Source organism: Tursiops truncatus, chromosome X, assembly GCF_011762595.2.
Source record: "Tursiops truncatus isolate mTurTru1 chromosome X, mTurTru1.mat.Y, whole genome shotgun sequence".
Classification (NCBI taxonomy): domain Eukaryota; kingdom Metazoa; phylum Chordata; class Mammalia; order Artiodactyla; family Delphinidae; genus Tursiops; species Tursiops truncatus.
The window spans coordinates 86,707,745-86,735,513 of record NC_047055.1 but is presented as its reverse complement, the minus strand read 5'-3'; the positions used below and the strand labels follow the sequence as shown (position 1 = coordinate 86,735,513).

Genomic DNA, 27,769 nt, shown 5'->3' with positions numbered 1-27,769 from the left:
TGTCAGGGTCCAAGAGGTTCACACCTTTCCAGGAAACTCCTGCAGGGCTTTTTCAGCCTCATCTCCTCCAGGCCCCACTCCCGAGGTCCAGCCATAAATACTATTAAGGGCCTTTTATTCATATTCATCATATCAGAGATCGTCTCTTTCTAGGAAGTCTTTTAAAAATCCCCACAGGTTGGATTAGGGCACCCACTCTGGGTCCCTAGCAGTCTTCTCCAGGCTGGGAGCCCCAGGGGGGCCGCTGTCTCTCTGAGTCCCTGGCCTGGCTCTGCGGGCACACAGTCATCAAGAAGTGCTTGGGGCGACTGAGCTGTTTAGGCATTGCTCTTAAGAGTGAAAAGTGGGCACCTGCTCCATTAATGTTTGCTGGCTGGTGGCTTCCACAGCACTCCCACCCCCGCACAGGCTTTGCAGTCTGCCACTGCAGGTCCCTAGCACAACCCACAGGGTCCTTAAAAGTCATCGTCATCACAGATGTCAAGGTACACATCGAAAGCCTCTCTGTTGCAGTTTCCATCGGGAGTGAAGACATATTTGTGGAAGGTCCCATCTACACAGATGGCTGGAGGAGGGGGGAGGATTGGAAAAGGTTAGATGCTGCCAAAGCCACACACTCCAGTCCTCTCAGGTGTCCCGTGGCTCAGGGTCTATCTCCAGGTCTTTGCCACGTGCCATCTCCCTTAGCGATGGTGGAAGTGAACCAACCGTTTGGCTCCCTCAGGCCTCCCATGCCCTAAAATTCTTTCAGGTCCAATTTGTAGGCCTTCGCCCATGCAGTACCCCCCAGTCAAGGGCTATTCCCACTCACCAATGACAGAGTTGACATTCTTGGAAGTGTTGCGACCAAAAGCACAGATGCAGGCTGACTCAGCAGGCACGGTGAAGCTCGCCAGGCTCCATTGAGAGTCCACATACTGCCCAATCATAGGCCCCACCTTGCCCACGCGAGCCAGCCTGCAGGCAACACTGGCTAAGCCCAGGTGTGATATATGGGCAGGGGGATGGGGGTGAGGCAGGGTGGGGCAGGAGGCACTCACGCAGAGCGGCGGTTGAGGCGGGTATCCTTGAGAGCAAAGATGTGGACTGTGCCCTTATCACTGGATGCACACAGGAAGGAAGAATCATGGCTGAAGTTGATGCTGAAAGACAGACCAGCGATGACGCCCATGTCATGTGGTGTGAGGTCAGGAGCCCACCAGGCATACCCTGTGCTCACCAGTAGAGGGTGGCGGGGTCAGTGCCTCGGCGCAGCTCCACCAGCTTCTCCTTGGACTGCGTGTCAAAAAGGCGAATAAGGGTGCCCTTCTGAGAGGCCGAGGCCACTACCGTGCCTGGCTGGTTCAGAGACACGCAGGCCACGTCGCTCTGATGTGCATTGATGGTAAACGGAGCAGATGAGGTGCCGGGCTTTGTGCTTGCCAGGTCCTATGGTAGAAGGAGCAGTTTGGGCTTGGGGTAGGTGGTAAGGAGGTAAGTTGCCAAGAGTCCACAGGGAGAGCCAGCCCACCTACCCACCCCTGCCCACTGGACAGCTCACCACAAGTTGCAGGCTCCCGCACTTGTGTCCTGGGAACACTAGCAGTTGTTTCTCCAGGCTGGGGCAGAGGTCACAGAGCCCTAGGGTGGGGTGGGGGGCTGGTAAAGAGGACGTTGGGGCCAGGCAGGGTCTCAGGATGGACAGAGCTGGATAAGGGCCAGACTTCAACCTTCCACGATACATGCTACCCACAGAACCCACAGGGGGCTTGTCCTCAGGTGTGCTCCCCACCATCAAGGCAGATTCCCTGCCTCCCTATGCAGCTGTGGCAGCCCCAGGAGGCCCAGGAATCCCTGGCATACCCATTAATGTCCTTAATGAGCCTTTCTGCTCTGCTATCTGAGGCAGCCAGGGGTGAGGCGGGGATGAGAGTAGAGAGAAAGAACTGGCTAAGGATGGGAAAATGGATAGAATGGGAGTACGGGCATCTCAGCCCATTGGAGCATCTCTATGCAAAGACTCTCTCCCTGCCTCTCTTTCCCAGTTACTCGTTGTGTGCCCCTTTCTATCTCTCTTCTGCCCCTCTGCCCCATCCACTGCCTCCTGCCACTACACCTGCATCTCTGGGTCCTCTCACCCTTGGGGTTGTCCCGGGTGTCAAACTCAAACAGCTTTCGGGGATTGTCGGGGAAGGAGTACACATAGATGCGGTTCTTCAGCACGATCACGATTCTGTGGGCATCACACAACACAGGATGGTCGTGAGGGGAGGGCAGGGTGCCCATGCAGGACTAACCCTCTAGCCTGCTGTGGGGACCTCCGACCTCCCCCACCCCCAGCCCACCTCAGGCTCACTTGTCATGGCGCATGCGCACAGCCAGCACTGGCTTGGTGAAGGTGAACTCCAGCACCAGCTTGTCCTTGGAGTCCTTGCCCTCCCGGGCATCGTCCCAGATCAGCACTGCTGGGCAGGTGGGTTGTCGGGGCCAAGGTTTAGGGTGAGGGGAAGCCCTGGTGACACAAGACCTACCCCTACTCCCCATGGGACCTCAACCCACTTGCTTAACCTTTTGCTAACACGCAATATGACCTCACACAGCATGAGCACTTGTAGATGTGATTCCTGAGAAGACAGGTTCTAGAACCGTTATACTCATTTACAGATGAGGAAGCTGAGGCTCGAAGGGGTTTTCTATCTAGCCAAGGACCTCACAACCCATCAGCAACCAAGCAGGGACTCACATCCAGGCCTGTAACTTCTCATCAGTAACTATTTCTGCCTCCAGGGTCCCAGCTCATACCCCCCAGAAGATTTCTGTGAGGAATCCTAGGGCATCTTTTGCCATGTCCCAGTGGGATCAACAAAAGCCCTTAAAATAAGATGGTGCTTGAGACTCAAAGCAAGAGGGCACCAGGGAGACAGCCCCGAGATTTTAAAACCTATTAGTTGTGTCACCTTGGATAAATCACTTAACCTCTTTGGGCCTCAGTTTCTTCATCTGCAAAAATGGGGATGATGATACTTCCTACCACACAGAGTCATGTGAGGATTAAATGAGTTAATACATGTAAAGTGGTAACAACAGCACCAGGCTCACAGCAAGCGCTCCATAGGTAAGGACATGGCATACAGGAGGCATTCAACAAGTGTCTGTTAAATGAAGACAAAACACCAAGCTTCTCAAGTGATAAGATCCAGGACTTGTAAGATGTAGGCCTCACTGTGTGACTCTGAGTTACTCTGACATCTTCATTTGCCAGAGCCTCCGGGAGGCCAGGATTCCGGGGAATCTGGGCCAAGGGTGGGACCGGATGAGGACACTTACCTGAGATCTCTGAGAACTTGGGGCTGCTACCACCGCCCACCAGGGCCAGCAGGTTGGAGCGGTGCAGCATTTCCACCAGGCCCATGCTGCCCACCTGCTCATGGTCTGGACAAGGACCAGGGTGTCAGTAGGGGTGGGTGCCAATGCCCAGCCCAGCCCTTCTGCCCATTGCCCCTCCCCCACCGACAGCTCACCCAGATGCCCCTTCTCCATCAATGGCTCCACGTTGTAGATGCGCACACCTGTCTCCATAGCGCAGCAAAAGCAGCCTGGGGACGGGAGGAATCCGGGCTGCCTCAAAGGATGTCCAGATGGGAAGCTAGGGGTTTAACACCCACCTCTGGCCATTCTCTCCCTCCCTCCCTCCCAAAAGGGCACAGGCACAGCCTCTCTCACTTTGATCTTGGTTGAAACGCAGACTGGTCACTCCTCGAAGTGGCTGCTGAGTCATGGTCCAGGATTGCTTCCCTGGACACAAATGGGGGTAGGGTTGGGAAGAGTCCTGGGGTCTGTTCTCTGAGTCCTAGAACTCCTGTCCCCAACTGATTTCTTCTTCCTCCTCCCACTCTGCTACCTAACCCCAGCAGGACTGCAAAGAAGACAAAATCAGGGGGAGAATCCTAGGGTTTCCACTCTAAGCTCCCAAGACCCCAAAGAGCATGGACAGGAACATTCGCATCTTCTTACACTTGGTTGACTCCAGCTCTCTCGGCCTACCCTGACCTGGACATCCCCACCTCCTCCTTACTCCCTCCCTGACTGACTGCTTATCAAGAGATAATGGGGTAGGGGGTATCCCAGTGATATCTCCTCTCTACCCTCAGCCAATCCTGGCCCCAGTGCCCAACATGGCCTGGAACCACCCCCTACCCACTTCTCATCTTTACACCTGGACCCAGCACCTAAGTCTGCCTGTCAATAAATGGGGAAAGGGGGCTCAAACATCCACCTCTTCCTGCACCTCCCTGACCTGGCCCTGAGACCTGCTACAGTTGGTCCACCGCTCACAGGAACTCCCCCGCCACGTCCTTCTACTCCAACCTATTCTACCACTCCAGAGCTCTCTCACACCTTCCTTCCCCACAGGCTTCCTGAAATCCCTTCAGGATCCCATTCCCACCTCCACACAACCCCTTCTCATGACATGCTAACTTCTGTCCAACCATGGACAACCTGGACCTTCCCCCAGACCCCTGTATGCCCTAAAGACCCTACTTCAGGATTCCCTTATCACTCCAAATCCCCCACCCCTGGGACATACACTTCCATATGTTCTGCTGTCCCTGACTCTGACATGGGTTGGCTTGGACGTACCCCCAAGAATTGCATCCCCCTAAGGTTCCTCCTCCAGACCCCCTATCGTCTCCCCAAGACCCTGCTCCAGGGCACCCCAACCCCTCAAAACCCTTGCCCAGGACACACACTTCCCAAAACCCCTACCTGGGACAACTCAATCCCCCCCACAAGACACCTGCCCTAGACCCCCCCTAATATTCTTGTCCCAGAGTCCCCATACTCCCTTCAAACCCCCATCTCCCCAAAACCTTTGCCCAGGCACACCCCTTCCCACTCTCCAAACGTCCTCCCTTCCCCCCTGTACCACCTCCACCGGACCGCCTCGCCCCCAAAGACCCATTCTTTAGACAGCCCCACCTTGCAAGATCCCTTTTTTGGGACCCCCATTCCAAAGACACTTGCCACCCAGGAACCCTGCCCAGGGATGCCTCACACATCGCTACCACCACTGATGTCCAAGACCACCCTCATACTCCATCCAGTGCCAGCACCTACTCAAGATCCCTGTCCTAGATACATCCCCATCCACCAAGACCCTTGCTCAAAAGACCCCTCCGTCCCCCAGATCGCAACCAATTCTTGCACCATGCCCCAGCTCCCTGCCGCCTGCACTGACCTGACCTCTGCGCGTCCCCTGCTCTCGGTGCCGCCCACGGCCCGGCGTTCTGACCTCCCGGGCCTTAAAGCCCCACTCCCTTGTTTACATCAGGCCTTACTTCCGGGGGAGGGAGTCTGTGACCGGAAATGACTCACCCTCGCTGGAAAGCGCGGCTGCAGTCTTCCTAAACCAGCTTCTGGGTCTTTGGAGCAAAGAGAGGGAGCGCGGCGTTCCCCCAGGAGAGAGCGGGGAGCAGAGGACGCTCCGCCACGGCATGACTGTCTGAAGGAACCGAAGACGGGTGGGAGAGAGAGAGCCTTCCCCTCGCTGAGCGGAAAAGGGCGAGAATTCCGTAACTGGGTCCTGCTCGGAGAGCTAGCGGCGTTACCTTCTGGGCTAACAAGACTCGGACCTCCGAGGTCCAAGAGGGGCCGCCCCTGTTAGCTATTTGTAGTTCTCCCAGACTTCTAGGGAGGCGACCGGGGAGCCTCGAGGCGGGGGTGAGCCTGGAGACCTTCAAAGCTGAGTCTATCCCCATAGCCAGGGGAAGCCAGGATGGGATTCCCCACCCCACCCATGCTTCGTTTTATTTACAAAGTGAAAAAGTATTTTTGATGGCAAGAGGTTATAAGTGTTCAGTGTGGGAGGAAAAAAGACCCCAATTATGTACATACTGGAAATATTTTTGTATTCAACTTATAAATTTTGAGATGTGGACTCAACGTGTAGTTTTGAGAAATAATAGAGAAATCCCATGTGCTTTAACACTTACCCCTGAAGGTAACATGTTGTATAGTAAAATACTACACTCAGAATGTTCACACAGTTGTGATACTAAGTATCACACAGTTGTGACACTGAGTATCACACAGTTGTGATATTGACACAATCCACCCATCCTTTACTTTTTTTCAAATATTGTTTTGATGCTTTAAAAAATTATTAATATATAATGGGCATCTGTTTTATTCATCCTTTTTAATTGATTCATGATATTCCGTGGAATAAATGTATAACTGTTCAGCTGTTCCCCTACTGATGGCCATCTAGGTTGTTTGATGTACTGTGTTGTCAACATCCACAGACATATTTACTTGTGAATTTTGGCCCCATGTACTACCCTAGGCGTGACTCCATTGCTGTGCTCCTCAGCAAAGCCAATCTTCTGGCTTTCTTCGGTCTCTACTTCCTTACATCCCAGAGCACATTTAGCTTTTTTTTTTTCTTGGCCACGGCATGGGATCTTAGTTACCCGACCCGGGATTGAACCTGGACCCTTGGCAGTGAGAGGGCCAAGTCCTAACCACTGGACCACCAGGGAATTCCCAGAGCATATTTAACTTAATTCAGTTTGGCTTTTGTCACTTCCATGTCTCTGAGACTGTTCTTAACCAGATCACTGATGAGTAACAATCTTCCCAAACCAGCAGTCACTTCTCTACACCTTCCTGTAACCACCCAGCATATTCCACAGTTTCTTGCTCTCACTCTCTTTGTTTTCTCCTATATCTCTGGCTACTCCTCCATCTTTATCCAATTTCCAAATACTGTGGTATCCTTGGGTATGATCCTGGCCGCCTTACTTTTGTAGTCAGTATTCTCTCCCTAGGTGACTTCATGTTGTCTCATAGCCTTAATTATTGCAAATATTTGGAAGATCCACTAATTTAGGCCTCTAGCCTAGACCTCTTTCCTGAACACCAGACATATATGCTATGGCCTGTTTGACGTGTTCACGTGGATGTCTCATAAGGCATCTCACATTTAACTCATCCAAACAGATCTCTTGAATTTCCCTGGCTCAACCAACCTCCTGTCTCCCTCATCTCAGCCAATAGCACCATAACACCCAGTCTGTCACTTGAGCCAAACAGCAGATATATCATGGTTGATTCTCCTTATTTGTCATTGGCAAATTCTGTTGGTCCCACTGTCCAAGTGGTATCACAAATACAACCCCTGGCTCATGCACTTTTAGTCAAGATGGAGTAACAGGGAACAAATTTGTCCTCTCACATGAAACAACCAACCACTGCCCCCCCCAAAAGGAAGAATACATGAAACAACGGTTTTTAAGACATACACATCAGACAGTGAAGGACAGTGATCCCTGAGAAATGGGAAAGAAGATGAGCCCCAAACTGCCCCAAGTTACCACTTGGAGAGTTTTTTTGTTTTTTTCATTTTAACATCTTTATTGGAGTATAATTGCTTTACAATGGTATGTTAGTTTCAGCTTCACAACAAAATGAATCAGTTATATATATACATATGTTCCCATATCTCTTCCCGCTTGCGTCTCCCTCCCTCCCACCCTCCCTATCGCACCCCTCCAGGCGGTCACAAATCACCGAGCTGATCTCCCTGTGCTATGCGGCTGCTTCCCACTAGCTATCTACCTTACGTTTGGTAGTGTATATATGTCCATGCCTCTCTCTCGCTTTGTCACAGTTTACCCTTCCCCCTCCCCATATCCTCAAGCCCATTCTCTAGTAAGTCTGTGTCTTTATTCCTGTTTCACCCCTAGGTTTTTCATGACATTTTTTTCCTTAAATTCCATATATATGTGTTAGCATACGGTATTTGTCTCTCTCTTTCTGACTTACTTCACTCTGTATGACAGACTCTAGGTCTATCCACCTCATTACAAATAGCTCAATTTCGTTTCTTTTTATGGCTGAGTAATATTCCATTGTATATATGTGCCACATCTTCTTTATCCATTCATCCGATGATGGACACTTAGGTTGTTTCCATCTCCGGGCTATTGTAAATAGAGCTGCAATAAACATTTTGGTACATGACTCTTCTTGAATTATGGTTTTCTCACGGTATAGGCTCAGTAGTAGGATTGCTGGGCATATGGTAGTGTTATTTGTAGTTTTTTAAGGAACCTCCATACTGTTCTCCACAGTGGCTGTATCAATTTACATTCCCACCAACAGTGAAAGAGGGTTCCCTTTTCTCCACACCCTCTCCAGCATTTAGTGTTTCTAGATTTTTTGATGATGGCCATTCTGACCGGTGTGAGATGATATCTCATTGTAGTTTTGATTTGCATTTCTCTAATGATTAGTGATGTTGAGCATTCTTTCATGTGTTTGTTGGCAGTCTGTATATCTTCTTTGGAGAAATGTCTATTTAGGTCTTCTGCCCATTTTTGGATTGGGTTGTTTGTTTTTTTGTTATTTGGCTGCATGAGTTGCTTATAAATTTTGGAGATTAATCCTTTGTCAGTTGCTTCATCTGCAAATATTTCCTCCCATTCTGAGGGTTGTCTTTTGGTCTTGTTTATGGTTTCCTTTGCTGCGCAAAAGCTTTGAAGTTTCATTAGGTCCCATTTGTTTATTTTTGTTTTTATTTCCATTTCTCTAGGAGGTGGGTCAAAAAAGAACCTTGCTGTGATTTATGTCATAGAGTGTCCTGCCTATGTTTTCCTCTAAGAGTTTGATAGTTTCTGGCCTTACATTTAGGTCTTTAATCCATTTTGATCTTATTTTTGTGTACGATGTTAGGGAGTGATCTAATCTCAGACTTCTACATGCACCTGTCCAGTTTTCCCATCACCACTTATTGAAGAGGCTTTCCTTTCTCCACTGTACATTCCTGCCTCCTTTATCAAATATAAGGTGACCATATGTGCGTGGGTTTATCTCTGGGCTTTTTATCCTGTTCCATTGATCTATATTTCTGTTTTTGTGCCAGTACCATACTGTCTTGATTACTGTAGCTTTGTAGTATAGTCTGAAGTCAGGAAGCCTGATTCCTCCAGCTCCGTTTTTTGTTCTCAAGACTGCTTTGGCTATTCGGGGTCTTTTGTGTTTCCGTACAAATTGTGAAACTTTTTGTTCTAGTTCTGTGAAAAATGCCAGTGGTAGTTTGATAGGGATTGCATTGAATCTGTAGATTGCTTTGGGTAGTAGAGTCATTTTCACAATGTTGATTCTCCCAATCCAAGAACATGGTATATCTCTCCATCTATTTGTATCATCTTTAATTTCTTTCATCAGTGTCTTATAATTTTCTGCATACAGGTCTTTTGTCTCCTTAGGTAGGTTTATTCCTAGGTATTTTATTCTTTTTGTTGCAATGGTAAATGGGAGTGTTTTCTTGATTTCACTTTCAGATTTTTCATCCTTAGTGTATAGGAATGCCAGAGGTTTCTGTGCATTAATTTTGTATCCTGCTACTTTACCAAATTCATTGATTAGCTCTAGTAGTTTTCTGGTAGCATCTTTAGGATTCTCTATGTATAGTATCATGTCATCTGCAAACAGTGACAGCTTTACTTCTTCTTTTCCGATTTGGATTCCTTTTATTTCCTTTTCTTCTCTGATTGCTGTGTCTAAAACTTCCAAAACTATGTTGAATAAGAGTGGTGAGAGTGGGCAACCTTGTCTTTTTCCTGACCTTAGGGAAATGCTTTCAGTTTTTCACCATTGAGGATGATGTTGGCTGTGGATTTGTCATATATGGCCTTTATTATGTTGAGGAAAGATCCCTCTATGCCTACTTTCTGCAGGGTTTTTATCAAAATGGGTGTTGAATTTTGTCAAAAGCTTTCTCTGCATCTATTGAGATGATCATATGGTTTTTCTTCTTCAATTTGTTAATATGGTGTATCACGTTGATTGATTTGCGTATATTGAAGAATCCTTGCATTCCTGTGATAAACCCCACTTGATCATGGTGTATGATCCGTTTAATGTGCTGTTGGATTCTGTTTGCTAGTATTTTGTTGAGGATTTTTGCATCTATGTTCATCAGTGATATTGGTCTGTAGTTTTCTTTCTTTGTGACATCCTTGTCTGGTTTTGGTATCAGGGTGATGGTGGCCTCGTAGAATGAGTTGGGGAGTGTTCCTCCCTCTGCTATATTTTGGAAGAGTTTGATAAGGATAGGTGATAGCTCTTCTCTAAATGTTTGATAGAATTCGCCTGTGAAGCCATCTGGTCCTGGGCTTTTGCTTGTTGGAAGATTTTTAATCACAGTTTCAATTTCAGTGCTTGTGATTGGTCTGTTCATATTTTCTATTTCTTCCTGATTCAGTCTTGGCAGGTTGTGCATTTCTAAGAATTTGTCCATTTCTTCCAGGTTGTCCATTTTATTGGCATAGAGTTGCTTGTAGTAATCTCTCATGATCTTTTGTATTTCTGCAGTGTCAGTTGTTACTTCCCCTTTTTCATTTCTAATTCTATTGATTTCAGTCTTCTCCCTTTTTTTCTTGATGAGTCTGGCTAATGGTTTATCAATTTTGTTTATCCTTTCAAAGAACCAGCTTTTAGTTTTATTGATCTTTGCTATCGTTTCCTTCATTTCTTTTTCATTTATTTCTGATCTGATTTTTATGATTTCTTTCCTTCTGCTAACTTTGGGTTTTTTTGTTCTTCTTTCTCTAATTGCTTTAGGTGCAAGGTTAGGTTGTTTATTCGAGATGTTTCCTGTTTCTTAAGGTAGGATTGTATTGCTATAAACTTCCCTCTTAGAACTGCTTTTGCTGCATCCCATAGATTTTGAGTCGTCGTGTCTCTGTTGTCATTTGTTTGTTTCTTGGTATTTTTTGATTTCCTCTTTGATTTCTTCAGTGATCACTTCATTATTAAGTAGTGTATTGTTTAGCCTCCATGTATTTGTATTTTTTACAGATCTTTTCCTGTAATTGATATCTAGTCTCATAGCGTTGTGGTCAGAAAAGATACTTGATACAATTTCAATTTTCTTAAATTTACCAAGGCTTGATTTGTGACCCAAGATATGATCTATCCTGGAGAATGTTCCATGAGCACTTGAGAAAAATGTGTATTCTGTTGTTTTTGGATGGAATGTCCTATAAATATCAATTAAGTCCATCTTGTTTAATGTATCATTTAAAGCTTGTGTTTCCTTATTTATTTTCATTTTGGATGATCTGTCCATTGGTGAATGTGGGGTGTTAAAGTCCCCTACTATGAATGTGTTACTGTCGATTTCCCCTTTTATGGCTGTTACTATTTGCCTTATGTATTGAGGTGCTCCTATGTTGGGTGCATAAATATTTACAATTGTTATATCTTCTTCTTGGATCAATCCCTTGATCATTATGTAGTGTCCTTCTTCGTCTCTTCTAATAGTCTTTATTTTAAAGTCTATTTTGTCTGATATGAGAATTGCTACTCCAGCTTTCTTTTGGTTTCCATTTGCATGAAATACCTTTTTCCATCCCCTTACTTTCAGTCTGTATGTGTCTCTAGGTCTGAAGTGGGTCTCTTGTAGACAGCAAATATATGGGTCTTGTTTTTGTATCCATTCAGCCAATCTGTGTCTTTTGGTGGGAGCATTTAGTCCATTTACATTTAAGGTAATTATCGATATGTATGTTCCCATTCCCATTTTCTTAATTGTTTTGGGTTCGTTATTGTAGGTCTTTTCCTTCTCTTGTGTTTCTTGCCTAGAGAAGTTCCTTTAGCAGTTGTTGTAGAGCTGGTTTGGTGGTGCTGAACTCTCTCAGCTTTTGCTTGTCTGTAAAGGTTTTAATTTCTCCATCAAATCTGAATGAGATCCTTGCTGGGTAGAGTAATCTTGGTTGCAGGTTTTTCTCCTTCATCACTTTAAATATGTCCTGCCAGTCCCTTCTGGCTTGCAGATTTTCTGCTGAGAGATCAGCTGTTAAACCTTATGGGGATTCCCTTGTGTGTTATCTGTTGTTTCTCCCTTGCTGCTTTTAATATGTTTTCTTTGTATTTAATTTTTGACAGTTTGATTAATATGTGTCTTGGTGTATTTCTCCTTGGATTTATCCTGTATGGGACTCTCTGTGCTTCCTGGACTGGATTAACTATTTCCTTTCCCATATTAGGGAAGTTTTCAACTATAATCTCTTCAAATATTTTCTCAGTCCCTTTCTTTTTCTCTTCTCCTTCTGGAACCCGTATAATTCGAATGTTGGTGCGTTTAATGTTGTCCCAGAGGTCTCTGAGACTGTCCTCAGTTCTTTTCATTCTTTTTTCTTTATTCTGCTCTGCATTAGTTATTTCCACTGTTTTATCTTCCAGGTCACTTATCCATTCTTCTGCCTCAGTTATTCTGCTATTGTTCCCATCTAGAGTATTTTTCATTTCATTTATTGTGTTGTTCATCATTGTTTGTTTCATCTTTAGTTCTTCTAGGTCCTTGTTAAATGTTTCTTGCATTTTGTCTATTCTATTTCCAAGATTTTGGATCATCTTTACTATCATTATTCTGAATTCTTTTTCAGGTAGACTGCCTATTTCCTCTTCATTTGTTAGGTCTGGTGGGTTTCTATCTTGCTCCTTCATCTGCTGTGTGTTTTTCTGTCTTTTCATTTTGCTTATCTTACTGTGTTTGGGGTCTCCTTTTTGCAGGCTGAAGGTTCGCAGTTCCTGTTGTTTTTAGTGTCTGCCCCCAGTGGCTAAGGTTGGTTCAGTGGGTTGTGTAGGCTTCCTGGTGGAGGATACTAGTGCCTGTGTTCTGGTGGATGAGCCTGGATCTTGTCTTTCTGGTGGGCAGGTCCACGTCTGGTGGTGTGTTTTGGGGTGTCTGTAGACTTATTATGATTTTGGGCAGCCTCTCTGCTAATGGGTGGGGTTGTGTTCCTGTCTTGCTAATTGTTTGGCATAGGATGTCTAGCACTGTAGCTTGCTGGTCGTTTAGTGAAGCTGGGTGTTGGTGTTGAGTTGGAGATCTCTGGGAGATTTTCGGCGTTTGATATTACATGGAGCTGGGAGGCCTCTTGTGGACCAGTGTCCTGAAGTTGGCTCTCCCACCTCAGAGGCACAGCACTAACTCCTGGCTGCAGCACCAAGAGCCTTTCATCCACACAGCTCCTTAATTTGGGATGATTCGTTGTCTATTCAGGTATTCCACAGATGCAGGGTACATCAAGTTGATTGTGGAGCTTTAATCCGCTGCTTCTGAGGCTGCTGGGAGAGATTTCCCTTTCTCTTCTTTGTTCTCACAGCTCCCAGGGGCTCAGCTTTGGATTTGGCCCCGCCTGTGCGTGTAGGTCGCTGGAGGGCGTCTGTTCTTTGCTCAGACATGACGGGGTTAAAGGAGCCGCTGATTCGGGGGCTCTGGCTCACTCAGGCCGGGGGTAGGGAGGGTCACGGAGTGCAGGGCCAGCCTGCGGCGGCAGAGGCCGGAGTGACGTTGCGCCAGCCTGAGGCGCACCGTGCGTTCTCCCGGGGAAGTTGTCCCTGGATCCCGGGACCCTGGCAGTGGCGGGCTGCACAGGCTCCCCAGAAGGCGGTGTGGATAGTGACCTGTGTTCGCACACAGGCTTCTTGGTGGCGGCAGCAGCGGCCTTAGCGTCTCATGTCTGTCTCTGGGGTCCGCGCTTTTAGCCGCGGCTCGCGCCCGTCTCTGGGGTCCGCGCTTTTAGCCGCGGCTCGCGCCTGTCTCTGGAGTTCCTTTAAGCAGCGTTCTTAATCTCCTCTCCTCGCACACCAGGAAATAAAGAGGGAGGAAAAAGTCTCTTGTCTCTTCGGCAGGTGCAGACTTTTCCCCGGACTCCCTCCCGGCTAGCCGTGGTGCACTAACGCCCTCCAGGCTGTGTTCATGCCGCCAACCCCAGTCCTCTCCTGGCACTCCGACTGAAGCCCGAACCTCAGCTCCCAGCCCCGCCCGCCCCGGCGGGTGAGCAGACAAGTCTCTCGGCTAGTGAGTGGCGGTCGGCCCTGATCCTCTGTGCTGGAATCTCTCCGCTTTGCCCTCTGCACCCCTGTTGCTTGGCTCCGAAGCTCCCCCGCTCTGCCACCCGCAGTCTCCACCCGCGAAGGGGATTCCTAGTGTGTGGACACTTTTCCTCCTTCACAGCTCCCTCCCGCTGGTGCAGGTCCCGTCCCTATCCTTTTGTCTCTGTTTATTTTTTCCTTTTGCCCTACCCAGGTACGTGGGAGTTTCTTGCCTTTTGGGAGGTCTGAGGTCTTCTGCCAGCGTTCAGTAGGTGTTCTATAGGAGTTTTTCCACGTGTAGATGTATTTCTGGTGTATCTGTGGGGAGGACTTGGAGAGTTTTCATGCTGTGGCACAGAAAGGGGAGAAGGTAGAGCCTGGTGGCCTCCCTAAATTAAAATAATCCAGAGAGACAAGGACAGTTAGAGTTCGAAGGACAGAATATCAGGAGAGAGCTTCACAGAGAGAGAACCAAAGAGATCTGCAAAGAGTCCTCCTTGAATATTCAGCAGAGTACTGATAAGTGCATGCATATGAAGAAACTACCCAAGTCCAGGGAAAGAACCATCCAACTGGATTAGAACTAGGCCTGGCACATAGGTCAATTGGAAGAACATAATTCACAGGGCATAGAATACACAGGAAGGTTGTGGGGAATAATTAGCCCTGGACTAAGTACCAGTGCAGACCCAATTAACAAATCATAGAAGGAAGACCCTGAAAGATCAAATTGTTTCCAAGTAACTTAACTATCTCAGTACAAAGATCAGGAAGATTTATAGGAATACTAATAATAAAACCCTAGCACCTAAGGTAAAATTCACAATGTCTATTATCCAAACAAAGATGATTAGGCACAAAAAGAAGCAAGAGGTACATACCACAATATGGAATAACCTTGAAAAACGTATGTCAAGTGAAAGGAGCCAGTCACAAAGGACCGCATATTGTATGATCCCATTTATAGACAATGTCCAGAATAGGCAAGTCCATAGAGACAAAGTAGATTAGTAGGTCTGGTGGGGTGGGGGAGGAAGGTAACTGGGGAAAAAAAGGCAATGACTGCTAAGGGGTAGGGGATTGCTTTTTGGGGTGTTGAAAATGTTCTGAAACTGAGTGTGGTAATGGTTGCAGAACTCAGTAAGTATACTAAAAATAAACATTTAACTGCACACTTTATTTTTTTAATGAATTTATTTTATTTTTGGCTGCATTGGGTCTTTGTTGATGTGCACGGGTTTTCTCTAGCTGCAGCGAGCGAGGGCTGCATTTCGTCGTGGTGCGTGGGCTTCTCATTGCGGTGGCTTCTCGTTGTGGAGCATGGGCTCTAGGTGCGTGGGCTTCAGTAGTTGTGGCACGTGGGCTCAGTAGTTGTGGCTCGTGGGCTCTAGAGCTTGGACTCAGTAGTTGTGGCACACGGGCTTAGTTGCTCCATGGCACATGGGATCTTACTGGACCAGGGATCGAACCCATGTCCCCTGCATTGGCAGGCAGATTCTTAACCACTGCGCCATGAGGGAAGTCCTAACTGTACACTTTAAATGGTGTATTGTGTGGCATATGAACTATATCTCAATAAAAGAGTGTTGGTTTTTTTTAAGCAGGAAAACATGAACCATAATGATCAATCAATGGAAACTAACACAGAATGGACACAGATGTTAGAATTAGGAGACAATGATGCTAAAAAAGTTATTAAAGCTACACTGCATATGTTAAAAAAGTTGAGCAGAGGCATGGAATATATATAAGTACCCACAATGAAATCCTAAAGATGAAAAATACACCAGATGGAATTAATGACTAGACATTGCAGAAGAAAAACATCAGTAGTTTAAATCATAGCAGTAGAAACTAAGAAAATGGAACAGAGGAAAAAAGAATCCCCAAAAAATGAAAATAGAAAAAAGCATAAATGAGCTGTGGGACAATTTCATGTGGCCTAATATGCAGGAAATAGAATCCCCAAAGGAGAGGAAGGGGGACAGAAAAAGTACGTGAAGAAGTAAAGTTCTGAAACTTTCCAAAATTAATGAAGGATATAAACTCACAGATCCAAGAAGCTCAATGAACATCAGCAAAAGGTAGATGAAAAATACTACACAAAGGCACATTGTGGGAATTCCCTGGCCATCAAGTGGTTAGGACTCTGTGCTCTCACTGCCGAGGGCCCGGGTTGGGGAACTAAAATCCCACAAGCCACGTGCTGTGGCCTAAAAACAAACAAACAAAGGCACATTGTTATAAAACTGCTCCAAACCAATGATACAGAGAAAATCTTTTTTGTTTATTTTTTCTTCCAATTTTATTGAGATATAATCAACTTACAGCACTGTATAAGTTTGAAGTGTACAGCGTAATGACTTGACTTACATACATCATGAAATGATTATCACAATAAGTTTAGTGAACATCCATCATCCCATATAGATACAAAATTAAGGAAATAGAAAAAAAGTTTTTCCTTGTGATCCTCTTAGGATTTACTCTCTTTTATATATAACATACAGCAGTGTTAATTATATTTATCATGTTGTACATTACATTCCTAGTAGTTATTTATCTTATACCTGGAAATTTGTACCTTCTGACTGCCTTCATCCAATTTCCCCTCCTCCACCCTCACCTCTGGTAAACACAAATCTGATCTCTTTTTCTATGAGTTTGTTTTTGAAGTATAATTGGCCTTCAACCTTCCTGGTGCTGTTATAACTTCTGATTATAGAAGTATCACCCCACCTTCACCTCCACAATGAGTGTTTTACCTCACCTTTTCTCCTGGAGCAAATAGGACTTAACATCTTTTTTTTTTTTTTTAATTTTTGGCCAGGCTGTGCAGCATGCAGGATCTCAGTTCCCTGACCAGAGGTCGAACTCGCACCCCCTGTATTGGAATCGTGGAGTCTTAACCACTGGACCGCCAGGGAAGTCCCTAGGATTTAACATCTTATTTGAATTAAGATGGGTTCCTAAGTCTTTAAATCCTTTTTAGTTTGCTTTTCAAACCAGTGGTCTGGTTATTTACTTAATGCTGTATATTAATAGGACAGTCACCAGAGAATGAAGAATGATGCACATGCCTATCATACAAAGTTGTCATGAGGAAGGGTGTCAGGATTGAAAAGGACCAAGATCTAATGACTGAGTAACCAGTGGAAGAAATCCAAACTTGGATGAACGTTTAGACATTCCAGATTTGTGGGAATGAGTTGTAAGTATCTATGTCTCAGTAAAAATCTTTCTCAAAACATAAATCTGGAAGTTAAGCATGGCTCTGCTCAGACCCGGTTGGGTCAACTTTAATATTAGAATTGCTCCTTGGAACATTTCACCTTCTTTTGTGGATGTGGCTCAATGAATTAATTTTCTCTAATGCATCCTGGAAAATGGATTGTTTGTAGATTGAGAAATTGGTTAAGTTTTGCTCTGATGTCTTGAAAAGTAGCATACTAATCTCCTTCATTTAACAACTAATTATTGAACATTCATTCATTCATTTATCCAAAATATATTGAGTGCCTCCAACACACCAGGCACACTGTACTAAATTTGGGGGATCAAACAGTAAACAGAGCAATGTCCTTGGAGGAGAAAGGTGATGAATGAATGAATATACATATATTTATATTTATATATAAATTAGAGATAAGATGGATTAGGAGACAGGAAGGGTTGAGGTAAGAGTAGGAAGTTGTATATTATTTGGATGATCAAAGAAACTTCTGTGATAAGGTGACATTGGAGCAGAAACCTGAAGGGAGGGAGGGAATGAACCCTGTGGAAATTTGGGGGAAGAGCATTCTCGGCAGAAGGAACAGGATATCAGTGCAGCTTGAGCAGATGAGTCACAGAGGGGTGGAGTGGGGGCAGAATATGCAGGGCCTTGTAGGCCATTAAAATGCTTTGGCTAATTGTGAACATGTGGTTTCCCAAACCTGAGTAACTTTCTCACATCCCTCTGTTGTTCCCTACTATCCCTTGGCCACATCCTCTGGATAACTTGTACCAATTCCTGAAGGCTTAGTTTTTGCATTATACTTTCTTGAGAGTCTTTACTAATATAAAAGTTGGATTAAAAATTCCTCCCCCATGGTGCTCTGCACCCCCCACAATGTTACAAGGTACAGAGTTGACTTGCTATGCTTGAGACTTCTCCAAGGGCAGATGTTATATATCCCCAGTGCCCCTCATCAAACCTAATACTTAGTAGATGCTCAAGAAAATGTTTGTTGAACCAAATAAATGTACAATCATAAAAAAATGCTTTTGGCTACTATTCTGAGTGGGATAGGGAGCCATTTGGAGGGTTTGGAGCACAGGAGAGAGACACGACCAGACTTGCCTTTTCAAAATAGCACTGGCTTCTGTGTGTGGACTAAGGCAGGGAGCAGGAGAAGGTAAAGCAAGGAGGGAAGTTGGAGGCTATTTCAGTAAATCAGGCAATGGTTTTTGGTGGTTTGGACACTGGGAAGTGGAGGAGACAAGATGTATTCTGGAATTATTTTGAAGGTAGAGCTGCAGGGATATGTTGATGGGTTAGATATAGGGTGTGTGGATGATAGGAGTTAAGAATGACTCTGAAGGTTTTAGTTAAGCTGAGAGTCAGCTGGAGGAACAGATTAAGAGGGGGAATTGGGAGTTTTGTATTATTTTTGTGAACTCTGAAATGCTTATGAAATATCATATAGAGATGTTGGGTAGGTGATTGGATATAACTGAAGGTCAGGAGTGAGGTACAGGCTGGAGATAACAAATTTAGGAGGCATCAGTATATCAAAGTCATTTAAAGTCAGGAGACAGAGGAGATCACCTAGGGAGTGAAAGTAGGTGGGGGGAGGTTAGAAGCCTAAGCCCTGAAGCATTTCCAAGGTACAAAGATCAGGGGAAAGAGGAGGAACTGGCAAAAGATTGAGTAGGAGCAGCCAGTGAGGCAGGAACAGAACCAAGAAAGGATTTCTGGAAGTCAAGAGAAAAGGCATTTCAAGAAGGGAGTCAAATGGTGCTGAGAGGGAGGAATTCCCTGGTGGCGCAGTGGTTAAGAACCTGCCTGCCAATGCAGGGGACATGGGTTCGAGCCCTGGTCCAGGAAGATTCCACATGCCGCGGAGCAACTAAGCCCGTGTGCCATAACTATGGAGCCTGTGCTCTAGAGCCCGCGAGCCACGACTACTGAAGCCCGCGTGCCTAGAGCCCGTGCTCCACAGCAAGAGAAGCCACCGCAATGAGAAGCCTGCGCACCACAACGAAGAGCAGCCTCCACTCGCTGCAACGAAGACCCAACGCAGCCAAAAATAAATAAATAAATAAATAAATTTAAAAAGTTGCTGAGAGGGAAGATGAGGAGTATTCATGATATGCAGGCACTGGGTGTACAAAGATGAACCAGAATGCCAGGCACATAGTAGGTGTCCATGTACTTTTAATTGTAACAAAGTATACATAACATAAAATTTACCACCTTAACCATTTTTGAATGTACAGTTCAGGAATGTTAAGAATATTCACATTGTTGTGAAACAGATCTCCAGAACTTTTTCATCTTGCAAAACTGAAACTCTGCTCGGCGCAGAGACTGTTTAGTCCTGGGTCTTGCAAGTTTATTGTTCTCTCCGTCTGGACTCGAGGCTTCTGTCACAACCATGCTCCGCCTAATCATCGGTCAGGCCAAGAAGCATCTTAGCTTGATCCCCCTCTTCATATTTATTGAAGCGGGAGGTACTGGAGCAACACTGTATGTCTTGCGCCAGGCATTGTTCAATCCAGATGTCAGTTGGGACAGAAAGAGTAACCCAGAACCCTGGAAAAAACTGGGTCCCAATGATCAGTACAAGTTCTACTCAGTGAATGTAGATTACAGCAAATTGAAGAAAGAAGGTCCAGACTTCTAAATGAAATGTTTCATTATAAAGCTGCTTAGAATGAAGGTCTTCCAGAAGCCATCTGCACAATTTTCCACTTAACCAGGAAACATTTCCCCTCTAAATGCACGAAATCAGGGACTTCCCTAGTGGTCCAGAGGTTAAGACTTGGCACTTCCACTGCAGGGGGCGCCGGTTCGATCCCTGGTTGGGGAACTAAGATCCCACGTGCTGCGTGGTACGGCCAAAAAGTAAAAAATAAATAAATAAACGCACGAAATCATGTTGGTGTATTGTGTTGGGGTTTACACTGCTTAATAAATAGTCTGAAACTTGAAAAAAAAACCCTGAAACTCTAGACCCATTAAACATCTCCCCATTTCCCCCTCCCCCAGCCCCTGGCAACCACCTTTCTACTTTATGTTTCTATGAATTTGACTCCTTTATTGGCTATATTGGGTCTTAGTTGAGGCACGCGGGATCTTTCGTTGCAGCGCACGGGCTTCTCTCTAGTTATGGTACATGGGCTTCAGAGCATGTGGGCTCCGTAGTTGCAGCACACGGGCTCTCTAGTTGTGGTGCACAGGCTTAGTTGCCCCGTGGCATGTGGGATCTTAGTTCCCTGACCAGGGATTGAACCGGTGTCCCCTGCACTGCAAGACCAATTCTTAACCACTGGACCACCAGCGAAGTCCCAATTTGACACCTTTAGATATATCATATAAGTGGAATCATACAGTATTTGTTTTCTTATGACTGGCTTATTTCACTTAGCATAACATCCTCAAGGTTCATCCGTGTTGAAGCATGTGTCAGAATTTCCTTCCCTTTAAAGGCTGAATAATATTCTATTGTATGAATATACCACGTTTTGCTTATCAATTCATTTATCGATGGACACTTGGATTGCTTCCACCTTTTGGCTATTGGGAATAATGCTGCTATGAACATGGGTGTGCAAAGTCTCTTTGATACTGTGCTTTCAATTAATTTGGATATTTGTCCAGAAGTGGAATTGCTGGATCATATGGTAATCGTTTTTTTAATTTTGGGGGGAACTGTTTTCCGTAGCAGCTGCACCATTTTATATTCCTACCAGTAGTGTGCAAAGGTTCTAATTTTCTCCACATCCCAACCAACACTTCTTTTCTTTCTTTTTTTTTTTTATAGTAACCATTCTAATGGGTGTGAGGCCCAGAAAATTGTCATTCTTGACCTGTATAGCAGTTCCCTGGAAACCTTCACTTATAGGGCTTGTCTTTATTTGACCTGATTCAGAGCTCTCTCAGGTCAAATAGCCTTTTAAAAAATAACTGGTGAAAACTGTTTAACATCACAGTTGCCCGAGGTTGTGATAACAGCTGGAGAAAACAAGTTGACCAAAAATCATGAAAAACTGGGAATAAGATATCCAGAGGGACCTTGAAAAGCTCTGACATACTTCTGGGAGTCTGGAAGGCCATATGCATATGCAAGTGCAGGGCTACAAGCATGCCAAGGAAAGAACTGAGAAGGCCCTAAGCTTTCAACTCTGGGTGATTTTTTTTTTTAATCGGCGTATAGTTGATTTACAGTGTTGTGTTAGTTTCAGGTGTACAGCAGAGTGAATCAGTTATACATATACATATATCCACTCTTTTTAAGATTCTTTTCCCATATAGGCCATTACAGAGTACTGAGTAGAGTTCCCTGTGCTATACAGTAGGTCTTTTATAAAATTTATTTTTGGCTGCTTTGGGTCTTCATTGCTGCCCGTGGGCTTTCTCTAGTTGCGGGGAGCAGGGGCTACTCTTTGTTGCAGTGCACAGGCTTCTCATTGCGATGGCTTCTCTTGTTGCAGAGCACAGGCTCTAGGCACGTGGGCTTCAGTATTTGTGGCTTGTGGGCTCAGTAATTGTGGCGTGCGGGCTCTAGAGCACAGGCTCAGTAGTTGTTGTGCACCGGCTTAGTTGCTCCGTGTCATGTGGGATCTTCCCAGACCAGGGCTCAAACCCGTGTCCCCTGCATTGGCAGGCAGATTCTCAACCACTGCGCCACCAGGGAAGCCCTACAGTAGGTCCTTATTTGTTATGTATTTTATATATAGTAGTGTGTATATGTTAATCCCAATCTCTTAATTTATCATTTTCCCCCACGTTTTCCCTTTGGTCACCATAAGTTTGATTTCAAGATCTGTGAGTCTGTTTCTGTTTTGTAAATAAGTTCATTTGTATAATTTTAAATTAGATTCCACATATGAGCAATATTGTATATTTGTCTTTCTCTGTCTGACTTACTTCGCTTAGTATGATAATCTCTAGGTCCATCCATGTTGCTGCAGATGGCATTATTTCCACCTCTGGGTGATCTTGAAGCTCTGTGGAGAACTCTGCTAAGGCAGAGTTGTAAACTACCTTGCTGGAGTGTTCAAGCATGCTCCAACACACACAGAGAAACCCTAGGCAAAGGTTGAAGACTTATTGGTTCAAAGGATTTGAAGAAATCTCTCTCTAACCATTAGCTGACCACTAAGTTAATGAAGCAGAGACTTTGGTGACCACACATATCAAAGAATACAGACTATAAAACTAGTTCAGAAAAGTCACTAAACAGACAGCAGCAACAATAAAGCCTGGGGTGGAGAGAATCTGAATTCCAGAGCTGCTGCATTATTTAAAATATCCAGATTTTAAAATTGCAATGAAAATAGAAAGTATGAACCATACACAGGGCAAAAAAAAGCACTAAATAGAAACTATCCCTAAGGAAGCCCAAACATTGGATGTACTAGACAAAGATTTTAGGGTTTTTTTGAAGTATAGTTGATTTACAATGTTGTGTTAGTTTCTGGTGTACAGTATAAGTGATTAAGAATATACATATTCTCTCTCTCTCTTTTTTTTTCTGGCCATGCCTCGTGGCATGCAGGATCTTAGCTCCCTGACCAGGTGTCAAACCCGTACCCCCTGCAGTGGAAGCACAGAGTCCCAACCACTGGACCACCAGGGAATTCCTGAATATATATATATATATCTGCTAATCCCAAACTCCTAATTTATCCCTCCCCCATCCCCTTTCCTCTGTGTTAACCATAAATTTGTTTTCTATGTCTGTGAGTCTGTTACTGTTTTGTAAATAAGTTCATTTATATCATATTTTAGATTTCACATATAAGTGATATCACATGGTATTTGCCTTTCTCTGTCTGACTTCCTTCACTTAGTATGATAAGCTCTAGGTCCATCCATGTTGCTGTAAATGGCATTATTTCACTCCTTTTTATGGCTGAGTAATATTCCATTGTATATATATACCACATTTTCTTTATCCATTCATCTGTCAATGGACATTTAACTTGTTTCCATGTCTTGGCTATTGTAAATAGTGCTGCATGAACATTGGGGTGCATGTATCTTTTTTTTCTTTTTTGGCTGCATTGGGTCTTCATTGCTGCACCTGGGCTTTCTCTAGCTGCAGCGAGCGAGGGCTATTCTGAGTTGTGGTGCACGGGCTTCTCATTGAAGTGGCTTCTCTTGTTGCGGAGCACGGGCTCTAGGTGTGTGGGCTTCAGTAGTTGTGGCGTGTGGGCTCAGTAGTTGCGGCATGCGGGCTCTAGGGCACATGGGCTTCAGTAGTTGTGGCATGTGGGCTCAGTAGTTGTGGCTCACAGGCTCTAGAGTGCAGGCTGAGTAGTTGTGGTGCATGGGCTTAGTTGCTCCATGGCATGTGGGATCTTCCTGGACCGGGGATCAAACCCATGTCCCCTGCATTAGCAGGCAGATTCTTAACCACTGCACCACCAGGGAAGTCCTGTATCTTTTTGAATTAGAGTTTTCTCCAGATATATGCCCAGGAGTGGTATTGCTGAATCATATGGTAACTCTATTTTTAATTTTTAAAGGAACCTCCATACTGTTTTCCATACTGGCTGCACCAATTTACATTCCCACCAACAGTGTTGGAGGGTTCCCTTTTCTCCACACCCTCTCCAGTATATATTATTTGTAGACTTTTTAATGATGGCCATTTTGACTGGTGTGAGGTGATACCTCATTGTAGTTTTGATTTGCATTTCTCTAATAATTAGCAACATTGAGCATCTTTTCATATGCCTATTGGCCATCTGTATGTCTTCTTTGGAGAAATGTCTATTTAGGTCTTCTGCTCATTTTTTGATCAGTTGTTTTTTTTGTTTTTGTTATTGAGTTGTATGAGCTGTTTGTATATTTTGGAAATTAAGCCTTTGTTGGTTGCATTGAAACCATGCAACTCAGATTGCTACTTGAACCCAGATGGTTGTTTCTGGTTGCAAAAAAATAAAGTGATGGTTACAGAAAGTAATGAAAAGTTTGTGGAAAGTGGACTGTGAGAAAAGTGTTTTGTGCACAGTCAGGATTGACTAAGTTTAGAATAAATTTAATTGAGTAAATGAATTTTAAAAGTAAGCTGGTGCAAGACTTGAATGTGGCTTTTCTCTCTTTTAAGAGGACAGGTTTTCTTTTTCTTTTTTTTTTTAAATAAATTTGCTTATTTATTTATTTATTTTTGGCTGTGTTGGGTCTTCATTGCTGTGTGTGAGCTTTCTCTAGTTGTGGCAAGCAAGGGCTGCTCTTGGATGCGGTGCACGGGCTTCTCATTGTGGTGGCTTCTCTTTGTTGTGGAGCACGGGCTCTAGGGACGCAGGCTTCAGTAGTTGTGGCACATGGGCTCAGTAGTTGTGGCTTGTGGGCTCTAGAGCACAGGCTCAGTAGTTGGGGCGCACGGACTTAGTTGCTCCACGGCATGTGGGATCTTCCTGGACCAGGGATCGAACCCGTGTCCCCTGCATTGGCAGGCAGATACCACTGCACCACCAGCGAAGTCCCAAGAGGACAGGTTTTCTTAAAATGTTGAACTGCCTTTGATAACAGATATTAAGTTTCTTTACCTTTTAAATGATCTGTGTTGTATTTGTCTTTGAAATCTTTTATTGTCACTTTGATTACAGAATAAGTATTATCTCACAGTGACCTATGATCTTATTTTACCAAGTGTTTTAAAACTTTTTGACAAACTTCCCAAATATCAAATTTTCATTAAAGTTCTTTTGATTTCCAGCTAATTTTGGGATTCTGTAGAGGGCCCCTGAAGTATCTCAAAGAGAAAATATTTAACTAGGGTTATTTGGTATGTTAAGTGAAATGCAATCATTTGTAATTCTGGTTATTGTAACCAAGTTTCTTTACCGATTACACTGTAATCAGATGTTTAACCATGCCTTTTAATTCTTTTGTCATTTATAGATAGTTATTTTTGTACTCTGATGCTGTTCCAAAACGTGCTTCATCATCAAGGAGATTCATAGGAAGGCTATGGAAGCAGTTACAACAGTTCCACATCAAGATGATGGCTATGTGAGGATTCCAGCCCACGCTGACTTAAAACAAGTAGCTGTCTTGCCCCTGGGGCCCCTAGATCAGGCATCCAGAGATGTTTTTACTCCCTGACAGGTAGGGTCGACACCCCTACTCAGCCTCGAAGCAGTTACAGAAGATGGACCATTGCCCCTCTGCTTCCCGTAAGAATATGGGAGTAAAATCTCTGAGAGGAGAATGAAACAGGAGGGAAGGGGGCAGGGCACAACCTTTAAAAGAATGATATAGGGCTTCCCTGGTGGCGCAGTGGTTGAGAGTCCGCCTGCCGATGCAGGGGACACGGGTTCGTGCCCCGGTCCGGGAAGATCCCACATGCCGCGGAGCGGCTGGGCCCGTGAGCCATGGCCGCTGAGCCTGTGCTTCCGGAGCCTGTGCTCCGCAACAGGAGGGGCCACAACAGTGAGAGGCCCGCGTACTGCAAAAAAAAAAAAAAGAATGATATAGCCCAAGGACACAACATAAACTGATTAGAACCAAATAGGTCCAAGATGGCTTCCACTAGACCTTGAACCTCATTTTCTGCTCATTGTAACACACCAGCAAGCTAAATGACACACCCACAGGTGACATGACAGTTCCAAGGCTGACCATAAAGGTCAAAAAGTGGGCGGTGGCCCTATTTCTGGAAATCCCCACCCCTTCCCCAAAATAGCTGGAATACTCTTCCCACTCATTAGCCTATGAAATTACCCACCCTTATAAAAACTGACAACCCCATACCCTGGTGCTGCTCTCGCCTTCTCAGATGACCCACATTCTGTGGAGTGTGTTTCTCTCTAAATAAATCCACTTCTTACCTACTTTGTCTCTCACTGAATTCTTTCTGTGATGAGACATCAAGAACCTCAGCTTCATTATGTCCTGAGACCAGGTGTGTGATCTCAGTTAAAAAAACGTGGGTTCAAGTGCCAGTCGGGGTTTTGGCTGGGTTCGAGTCCTGGCATGTGTGTTCAAGTCCCAATCTGAGTTGCACAGTTTCAGCATCATTTGCAAATATTTTCTCCCAGTCCCTAGGTTGTGTTTTTGTTTTGTTCATGGTTTCCTTTGCTGTGTAAAAGTGTATAAGTTTGATTAGGCCTCATTTGTTTATTTTTGCTTTTGTTTCTATTGCCTTGGGAGACTGACCTAAGAAAACATTGCTATGATTTATGTCAGAGAATCTTTTGCCTGTGTTCTTCTAGGAGTCTTATGGTGTCATGTCTTATATTTAAGCCTTTAAGCCATTTTGAGTTCATTTTTGTATATCGTGTGAGGGAGTGTTCTGACTTCACTGATTTACACGCAGCTTAGACAAAGATTTTAAATCACTAGCATAAATATGCTCAAAGAACTAAAGGAAACCATATCTAAAGAACTAAAGGGAAGTATAATAACGATGTCTCACCAAATAGAGAATATCAACAAAAAGATAGAAAGTAAAAAAAAAACAAATTCAGGAGTTAAAATAGTTGAGTATGATAAAAGTAAATAAAAAAATAATAGAATATGAAAATAATATAAAGAAAATAAATATGAAATAACTGAAATGAAAATTCACTAGAGGGGCTCAACAGCAGTTCCCCATATCCTTTGTACCACAGGATGATACTGAAACAAAAGGGTCCAGATGGCTGCAACACAAGTGGTGGAACACCCTGTTGCTGAGGAGCTGATTTCATGCTGCAGGTAAGCATTTGTATACCCTGCAGCTGTACCCTAAGGTTCAGACAGAAATCCTCATATCTCCTCAGAATTTGGGAGGTGATAAGAATCTCTCATGACAGCTTCCCATGAAAATAAAAAAGTGAGTGGGAAATGGCCTTGTAGCAGTTCTTCACAAGCTTCCCATGCTCTCATGTTCTGGGAGGATCACAAGGCTTCTGCCAAGACCTAGATAGATCAGCTGTGGTTAAGCATTACCTACAGGAACTATGAGGATCTATGCAAGGTCAAGGCACCAGCATGAAGCAGCTTCCCTGTATTACCAAGATAGACCATTTTCTGGGCCATAAAATTAATCTCAGTAAATGCAAAAGGATTCAGGTTATACAAATTGTTTTCTCTGGCCACAATGGAACTGAATTAGAAATTAATAACAGGAAGATCTCTGGAATATCTCCAAATATTTGGAAACTAAGTAACACACTTCAAAATAATTCATGGATCAAAGAAGTCAGAATGGAAATTAGAAAACATTTTGAACTGAATGAAAATGAAAACTCAACATATTAGTATTTGTCAATGCCACTAAAGCAGTATTCGGGGGTGAATTTATTGCATTAAATGCCTGCCTATATTAGAAAAGAAGAAAGAACTAAATAAGAAAGGTCTAAAATCTATTATCTCAGCTTCCACCATAAGAAACTAGAAAAAGAAGAGCAAAGTAAACCTAAGGTAAGCAGAAGAAAGGAAATAATAAAGATCAAAGTGGAAATCAATAAAAATAGAAAACAGAAAAACAATGGAGAAAATCAGTGAAATCAAAAGCGGTTGGGCTTCCCTGGTGGCGCAGTAGTTGGGAGTCCGCCTGCCGATGCAGGGGACACGGGTTCGTGCCCTGGTCTGGGAAGATCCCACATGCCGCGGAGCGGCTAGGCCCGTGAGCCATGGCCGCTGAGCCTGCGCGTCCGGAGCCTGTGCTCCGCAACGGGAGAGTCCACAACAGTGAGA

At 44.5% G+C, this 27,769-nt stretch overlaps 1 protein-coding gene, 1 long non-coding RNA gene and 1 pseudogene across 8 annotated transcripts; 2 read left to right on the top strand and 1 right to left on the bottom strand.

The window, feature by feature from the left end:
- Positions 1-98: 98 nt before the first annotated feature.
- Positions 99-5,318, bottom strand: WDR45 (WD repeat domain 45). Of its 7 annotated transcripts, none has more exons than XM_033849034.2 (11): positions 5,219-5,318; positions 3,703-3,774; positions 3,501-3,575; positions 3,307-3,411; positions 2,336-2,444; positions 2,118-2,212; positions 1,541-1,620; positions 1,220-1,428; positions 1,041-1,142; positions 812-957; positions 99-565 (listed from the first exon to the last, which is right to left on the bottom strand). In XM_033849034.2, the coding sequence occupies exons 2-11, from the start codon at positions 3,755-3,757 to the stop codon at positions 456-458; spliced, it is 1,086 nt and encodes a 361-aa protein (XP_033704925.1). In that variant the 5' UTR covers positions 3,758-3,774; positions 5,219-5,318; the 3' UTR covers positions 99-455. The 7 variants fall into 7 exon arrangements, with proteins under 7 accessions (XP_033704925.1, XP_033704926.1, XP_033704924.1 ...); XM_033849035.2 differs by lacking the exon at positions 5,219-5,318 and adding an exon at positions 4,960-5,098; XM_033849033.2 differs by lacking the exon at positions 5,219-5,318 and having other exon boundaries at positions 3,703-4,282.
- Positions 5,245-26,551, top strand: LOC141277589 (uncharacterized). The gene is made up of 3 exons (XR_012329207.1): positions 5,245-13,855; positions 16,700-17,080; positions 24,989-26,551. It is a non-coding gene; the product is annotated as an uncharacterized lncRNA (long non-coding RNA).
- LOC101338450 (cytochrome c oxidase subunit NDUFA4 pseudogene) lies at positions 17,101-19,853 on the top strand (annotated as a pseudogene).
- Positions 26,552-27,769: the final 1,218 nt, after the last annotated feature.

Coding starts and splice junctions, on each gene's coding strand:
- WDR45 (XM_033849034.2), bottom strand. CDS start 3,757: ATGACTCAGCAGCCACTTCGAGGAGTGACCAGTCTGCGTTTCAACCAA. Junction 2,445..3,306: donor CAAGTTCTCAGAGATCTCAG/GTAAGTGTCCTC, acceptor CCACCTGCCCAG/CAGTGCTGATCTGGGACGAT. Junction 1,429..1,540: donor GCGGGAGCCTGCAACTTGTG/GTGAGCTGTCCA, acceptor CTTCTACCATAG/GACCTGGCAAGCACAAAGCC.